Below are 6,833 nucleotides of genomic sequence, written 5' to 3'. Positions count from 1 at the left end.
TGCCTCGCCACACCGCCGCTGCAGTGCAGATCGATCTCTCGGCCACAGGGAGTCACCACAGCTCATAAACTAGTACGGGACAAGTCACGACACGCGCGCGCGGGCGCGTGGCCCATGGTGTCATCCGCGTCCAAGTCGTCGGGCGACGAGCGCCCGAGCGGCGCGCCCGGAGACCCGTCCCCCGGGGCGGGGACGACGGCGCCGCTTCAGGGGCACGCAGAGTGGGCCGCCTCGATGCAGGCATACTACGCCGCCGGCGGGCAGCCTTACGCCTGGCACGCCGCGCAGGGACGGGCCGACGTAAGATGCCTCGTTTTTCTTTTTCTTTTGCTTTTGTTTTTGTTCGCGTAGCGTGCTTAGGAGGTGGCGGCGTGGTTCGGGATTTGATTAGGGTTTCGTCCACGCAGCAGCACATGATGGCGGCGGCAGCGGCGGCCGCGGCGGGGGCGGCGCCGCCGTACGGGGCACCGGTGCCGTTCCCCGTGTCATTCCACCCCGCGTACTACGCGCACGCGGCCATGGCCACGGTGAATGCTCTGTTCCGGTATCGGTTCCAGTGATGCAGCTGGAATGTGAAATTGCTTTCTGGGTTTGGTTCTATGCAGGGTGTGCCCTACACAGCCGGCGAGCCCGTGGCGGCGGCGGAAGGGAAGAACAAGAGGAAGAGCTCTGGTGCTCCCTCCGTCGGTAGCGCTTCTGGAAGGTATCATTTCATTTCGTGTAATGTACTTGCTGGCTGCTGATCCGTTCTCGTGGTTTATTGAGCTGATTGTGAAACTATCTATTGTGGTGCGTGCAGCAGTGATGCAGGGAGAGAGGAGTCATCAGATAAACGAGATGCTAGTGCCGACCTTAAGGTGCCTTGTTGGCCATTACTCACTATTACCTAAATGCAGCTAACTGTAGTGTAGCGGTATCGGGACCATCTTGGTTGATTGTGATTTCGTAATTTCCATCTAGCTATTACCTTCTGCAAAGAGGAGAAAGTCCAGCAGTGCAAATGTACAAGGTTGGCTCACATAAATCGTAATGCTTTACTTGTAATAATGCAGTAGCTTTCCTGTTTCGGTGGGTATGCCTGACGGTTGGCACTTTTCAGGCGAACCATCTCAGGCTGCAACAACGCAAGATGCTGCAGCCGAGACACAAAGCGCATCAAAGAGGAGGTCTGCAGCAAAGCTCTCAGTTTCGACACCTGAGACGGCAGCAATTTCTGAAACCAGACCGAACTTGAACATTGGAATGGATCTTTGGAGTAATTCTCCAGTTAAAGCAGAGACCTCTGGACAGGGTGAGATAAATGCTGCAGCATCTTCCCAGCATGACATCACTTTATCACAGATGGTATGTATGGGAAACATACAATGGCAATTTGTGTGAACAACTAGTATTTTGCATCTCTAATAAATAGGTAGCCTGTTTTCTTTCCCTCTTGGTCATCTGCTTTGTTTTAGCAGGATGAGCGGGAACTGAAGAGGGAGAGAAGAAAACAATCTAACAGGGAGTCAGCAAGGAGATCAAGACTACGCAAGCAGGTACTGCCCTCGGTTAGGATGTTGGGGAGAGAGTGTATACGATTGAATTGTAATGTTCTCTTACCCTTTATTTTCCTGGTGATGCTTTGACAATACATGGTACTACAAGCAAAGCTTGAAAAATAGCACATCTCAACCTGCACAAAAGCCCACTGATCCTCATGAAAAAAATGTAGTTACGGCTAATTGGTCCATTGTTAAAATGTCTTAAACTGGAAATGGTGTAGCTGGCCTGACTAACCTCTTACCCACCATGTCACCATGTGGTTGCACAAATATAAGAAAATGTGTGAAAAGTATCGGGCCAGTTGGATAAGAATACTTTGTAGTTCTTCTTGAGCAATGTTGTCTAATTTACCTGATGTAGTTGAGTGCCCCTACCACCCACTCTGCCCCTCGACAATTATTTTTCGTGGGAGCACATCAAATCTGAATTTCACCAAACATCTAATTTGGTATGTAGCTTGTCACACAAATAAGATTTTCTTGGACAACAAACCAAAAAAATTATTGATGATATTAATTGTCTGATACTCGAAAACACTTATTTTAATTAGTCGGAACATTCAGATATACTATAATAATATAGTTAAATTCCACGTTGTACAGCTTCTTTAGCGAAATATGTACTGATTGATTTCATGTCCTCTTTATACTGCCCAGCAAGAATGTGAGGAACTAGCCCAGAAGGTAACTGACCTGACTGCCATCAATGGTGCACTCAGATCCGAACTCGACCAGCTTAAGAAGGCTTGTGAAGATATGAAAGCGGAGAATTCGCAGCTAATGGTGAACAACTAGCCCTCCCTTACTCATTGTTATGTCATAAGCACATGGCTCGTCTTTAGGTAGGTTATCATTGTAAACACATCAAAATTCTCACGGAGCATGTGTGCTTCCCGTTTTCTACCTGTGCAGGGTGAAATGGAACAGTCCGAGGCGCCTAGTGTTGTGACAACTTTGAGCATCCAAATAGACACGTCAAAGGCGCATCATGGGAACAATGACCAGCACCACAATAAAAATAACAATGATAACAAGGGATAGTTTGAGTAGCAACCATGAACTAGGTGTTAGATCTAGATAAGGCTAAAAGATGAGATGAGGTGCTTAATATTAACTGCACTGTCGCCCATCATCGTCAGTCTTTTTCTTCCGTTATTATTACAACTACAACCATAGTTGACCCCCTTTCTAAAGCTACTCACAAGCGTTTTGATACCAACAGTCTCTTCGACTCGTGTATAGTTGTCATGTAGTAGCAATTTCAAAAAAAAAAGTAGTCATGTATCAGGTATCGCTGCCAGCCGCGAAATGTGAGCAAACTACTTTGTGTCAGATAATCTGATATGGAAACTGTAAAAACGATTCATAGAAACTTCGATGTACTGGAGCGACACCATGCAATGTTTCGTAATTTCTATCACGACTCGGGCTCGCAGAGCTAATCCAAGGAAGCTGTATCATATAGCCCAATGCACAAATTGAATTCAGAAATACCCGAGTAAGTTCTTGCACATGCATTCAGCAAGAGGCAGGCGTTGGCGCATTGCTCATTCCCAGTCGGGGAACACAAAATTTGTAGCTGCAAAGACAAACGGGCGAAAGATCAGAAAGGGATATGCGCCACAATCTGTATCATCGCCTGGATTCTTTCAGTTTCAGGCAAACCGAGAAGGCAAGAGAAGCATTTCAAACAGCACCAGGCAGCAAACAAGTCTATAACAATCGAAACTGTTTACAACAAAATTTGTTTTCAGCAGGTTGTTGTCCTCCATCCAAGAGGAAAGGAACCCACCCAGGTTTCAGAGAATTATCTTTTTTCGTTCTCGCAGCAGTAACGAGTAAAATGGCATAATGGTTTGCTAACATCTTCCACGGCTAAAGAGCAACCATGCTAAATCCAGCGCACGTGCTTCCGGGATCAGGGGATTTCACCCCTTCTAAATCTTCTACGCGACTACGCCCCGGTGCATACACGCGCCATAAGTTTGGGACAAGATTTATGTACATTACATCCAAAGGAAATGCTTGCATCATGCGGCTCAGGCACTCTTCACATATGACACAACGACTGTGATATCGTCAAGCTTCCCACCATAGTACCGGTACCCAGCTTCTTGAGCAGCTGATGCGAATGGTGATTGCCTGTTCTTGTCCGTAGCTCTTTGTCGAGCCAGAGCAGCAATTTTCTGTGCTGCAATCTGAGGCTCAAGTCCAACCCTAAGAGCTTCAACAATAACACCACTAATCTCATTGTTGTATAAATTGTCAAAAAGTCCATCTGTGCCAGCAACAATAACATCACCAGGAGCAACCGGAAAGTGGAAAACCTAAAGAAGCATCAAATGCAGAGCATAATTATATACAAGTACTTTGAAGACGTAGAACTTGAACAAATTCAACAGATATATAAGTATAGGCTTCTTAGGTGAGTTGTGTTATCATAGTACTCTACAAAATAAGGAAAGGGGCTGAATTACTCACCTGAGCAGAACTTGGAAGATCACTGCCACCCCCACTCTCGAGCTGATAAGTAAAATTGAAATCATGCTGCTGTGAAGGTGATCTGAGAACAGTGCGACCATCTCTGACTACTACGAAGCCACTATCCCCAAGATTTACAGCATGGATACCCTGCAAGTTTAAATTTTATGATGTCAGTACAAATCATCAACGAACTACCAAATAGCATGCGTGCACTTTTTGAGAAGTAGGAATTTGGAACTGGTACACCAAACAGATGAATAAATTATATATCCATTATCGTTGACACAGTTTGCTATTCACATGCTCAACAAATTTTTCAATAAAATTAACTGCAGATATTCAAATACTTTTTCTGTGTGTTCACCAGGATACACCAAACAAGTAATTTAGTGGGAGGACACTAAGGGCCTGCTTCGTTCTCTAAGATAAACTCTGGAAGAAGTGAATATGGAGAAGCTGGTTTTCTTAGCTCCCGGTATCTTTAGTTCATTTCAAAGAATCACTCCCACAGAATCTGCAAAGTGCCCTGTGGCAGAGCTCCCTATGAAATCACTCTGGGAGTGGAGCTGCTCTGGGAACTCTACCAAACAGGCTCTAAACATCATCAAACAAGGAACAGCAGCTTAACCTGGTCTTTAAGAGTGATGATACAAGCAGTAGATGATCCTCTTGCTTTGGTGCTCGTATAAGCCTTCTCCAAAACTCTTGATGGATCAATGGTCCCCTCTGGCTCATCTTTGATAGCACTCATTGAATTTCTCATGAGCTCCTTAGCATAAAGTCCAGCATCAACACCAAGGTCTGCCCAACCACCAACACCATCTGCTACACCAATCACATGCTCATCGGTGCTAATGAAATGAGCATCCTCACCACCAGTTGCCTCCTTGGCAGGGTGAGGCAAGTAACAAGAGCCTGAGACCAGCTTCAAACTTTCAGAAGTAGGTGCTTTTCTGTAGAGGGAATGAAACAGTAAACCACCAGCAGATGTTGATAATACTAGACCTCACAAACTAATAGAAAAACAGACGCAATTCATCCTAATATAAACAGGAAAAATCGTATATGGATATTTCAAAGCAAACTGTAAGTAAATTCCAGTCCAAACTACAAACTTATGTGCGGGAAATACAAGTAAAATCTTTGTTATGTTGTCCCTATTTTAATTTTATGAAACTCTGATGTGATGTACACCATACTCCAGTTCCCAGTTCTGAGTTCACTTTTCTATAGGTTCATTCAAATACATCAATTTTAGGACATAATCGACATCACTCACAGAACTTAACAGCATCGAATGAAAGCTAATGGAAATTCTGTATAACATTTTTCTTATCATTAATGGACCTCAATTAGCTCTCTCTCTTGGCATATTTATGTGCATCTTCTGTATGGACATAGACAATTGTAACCAACACAGACAGTTGTAACCAACTAACTATGCAGCATCAGAACATACATAAATCATCGACGTATTCACATACAATGTAGAACCTTCTAGAGACTAGAGTAAATTGATGCATAACCAGCAATTGGAGGCACAGTAATTTGATACATACCCATCAGATGTAACAGTTGAGTCATCCATCTTCTCATCGAGTGACAATTGATGCTCTGTCGCTCCGGTGGAATATGGCGCCACACATGACGAGCTGAAGTCTCTAGCCCATGGCTCAACTGCAAAGCTCAATTTCCAACTTGGTCCAACTGCATTTGTCCAGAATGACCTATTCCCCCACGGCTCACAGCACTTCAAGCTTGCACCAAACTTCTTGCAAGACTCCAACCCTCTATACCTAAAAGAGACATCTGGCCGAGGTGCACTCCCCACCGATCCCATGGCTGCAGTACGTGTGGAGCGTGTCCCTGCAGATGGATCCTTGTCCGGTTGGCGCTTGGTGGCACCCAGCTCAGCTCGCCGGAGAGCATAGCCACAGGCAGCCATGACAATGCCACCTCTCTGCAGCAGGCCCTGCCCTGCGCAGGGAGACCGAACGCAAGGGGCCCGGTGGATTGCGGCGAAGAAGGCGGAGGGCGCGCGGCGGTCCGTGGTGTGCAGGAGGCGCGCGGGGTAGGTGGAGAGAAGGAACCACGTGTTGCCGAAGAGGAAGCTCCGGCCGCCGCGGCCGAGGGGGAGGTCCTTTTGGGAGGAGAGATGGACGCCGCGGCCACCACCGCCGTAGCCTGCCAGCATCTTAGGACCGAGCGAGGCGGGCTCCCCAAGATCTCATCACAAACACACCTGCCACCACCGGAGAAAATCATGGGGGAAATTCCATGAGACGAAATTGTAACTCGGGCCATTCCAAAAGCAAATCAAGAAACTCCATGAGATTAAGCGGAGGAAATTTCAGAAGAACGCAAGGTCGGAGACTGCGCCATCGATTCAGCTACAGAATTAAAATGAATTCGTGCAGGGACAGGGTTGAATCTTCTTACCGCCACAGCAATAGCAAGATTTCAAGTGTGGGGGTTGAGATATCGAGCACGACCGATTCCCGCGCAGCCTCGATTGAATCTCCAACCTATTCGCGCGAAGGAGCTTGCGGCGGGTCCGTGGCCACGGATTAGGGTTGCTTCTCGTTGGGGGAGAGCGAGGAGGTTGGGGGAGAGGATAGGAGTATAGGACGGCGGCGAGTTCACACACAAGATAGGCGCAGGCGGTTTTCATTTGGGCCCTTAGAAAGTTTCCTCACAGTACTGGACCTAAAAGCCCGCGGAAATCAATCGTAGAGAAAAGTACAGCCCAGATTGTTAAGGAGGCCTAGCCCATCGTTCCCTACTGGCCGTCTCTGCGACAAATTCATC

The 6,833-nt window shown here is 46.7% G+C and overlaps 2 protein-coding genes across 4 annotated transcripts; one reads left to right on the top strand and one right to left on the bottom strand.

Moving 5' to 3' along the window:
• Nucleotides 1-421: 421 nt before the first annotated feature.
• On the top strand, nt 422-2,984 carry LOC101762277 (DNA-binding protein EMBP-1). Of its 3 annotated transcripts, none has more exons than XM_022823495.1 (7): nt 422-703; nt 803-857; nt 961-1,009; nt 1,100-1,344; nt 1,455-1,535; nt 2,199-2,324; nt 2,454-2,984. In XM_022823495.1, exons 1-7 carry the CDS (start codon nt 600-602, stop codon nt 2,580-2,582), a joined length of 789 nt encoding a protein of 262 aa, XP_022679230.1. In that variant the 5' UTR covers nt 422-599; the 3' UTR covers nt 2,583-2,984. The 3 variants fall into 3 exon arrangements, with proteins under 3 accessions (XP_022679230.1, XP_022679229.1, XP_004981331.1); XM_022823494.1 differs by having other exon boundaries at nt 423-703; nt 800-857; XM_004981274.4 differs by having other exon boundaries at nt 425-703; nt 800-857; nt 1,458-1,535.
• A 237-nt stretch (nt 2,985-3,221) lies between these two features.
• Nucleotides 3,222-6,658, bottom strand: LOC101762678 (probable protein phosphatase 2C 55). The gene is made up of 5 exons (XM_012843022.3): nt 6,465-6,658; nt 5,585-6,267; nt 4,654-4,978; nt 4,023-4,172; nt 3,222-3,868 (listed from the first exon to the last, which is right to left on the bottom strand). The coding sequence occupies exons 2-5, from the start codon at nt 6,217-6,219 to the stop codon at nt 3,581-3,583; spliced, it is 1,398 nt and encodes a 465-aa protein (XP_012698476.1). The 5' UTR covers nt 6,220-6,267; nt 6,465-6,658; the 3' UTR covers nt 3,222-3,580.
• Nucleotides 6,659-6,833: the final 175 nt, after the last annotated feature.

Source organism: Setaria italica, chromosome IX (genome assembly GCF_000263155.2).
Source record: "Setaria italica strain Yugu1 chromosome IX, Setaria_italica_v2.0, whole genome shotgun sequence".
Taxonomy (NCBI): Eukaryota; Viridiplantae; Streptophyta; class Magnoliopsida; order Poales; family Poaceae; genus Setaria; species Setaria italica.
Note: the sequence above shows the minus strand (reverse complement) of the source record. Positions and strands in the feature narration are given on the sequence as shown.

Excerpts from the sequence above, each read along its gene's own strand:
- LOC101762277 (XM_022823494.1), top strand. The coding sequence starts at position 600 with ATGCAGGGTGTGCCCTACACAGCCGGCGAGCCCGTGGCGGCGGCGGAA. Across the intron at positions 858-960 it reads ATGCTAGTGCCGACCTTAAG|CTATTACCTTCTGCAAAGAG; the intron begins GTGCCTTGTTGG and ends ATTTCCATCTAG. Across the intron at positions 2,325-2,453 it reads CGGAGAATTCGCAGCTAATG|GGTGAAATGGAACAGTCCGA; the intron begins GTGAACAACTAG and ends CTACCTGTGCAG.
- LOC101762678 (XM_012843022.3), bottom strand. The coding sequence starts at position 6,219 with ATGCTGGCAGGCTACGGCGGTGGTGGCCGCGGCGTCCATCTCTCCTCC. Across the intron at positions 4,173-4,653 it reads TCATCACTCTTAAAGACCAG|GGTATCCATGCTGTAAATCT; the intron begins GTTAAGCTGCTG and ends TTAAACTTGCAG. Across the intron at positions 3,869-4,022 it reads ATCTTCCAAGTTCTGCTCAG|GTTTTCCACTTTCCGGTTGC; the intron begins GTGAGTAATTCA and ends ATGCTTCTTTAG.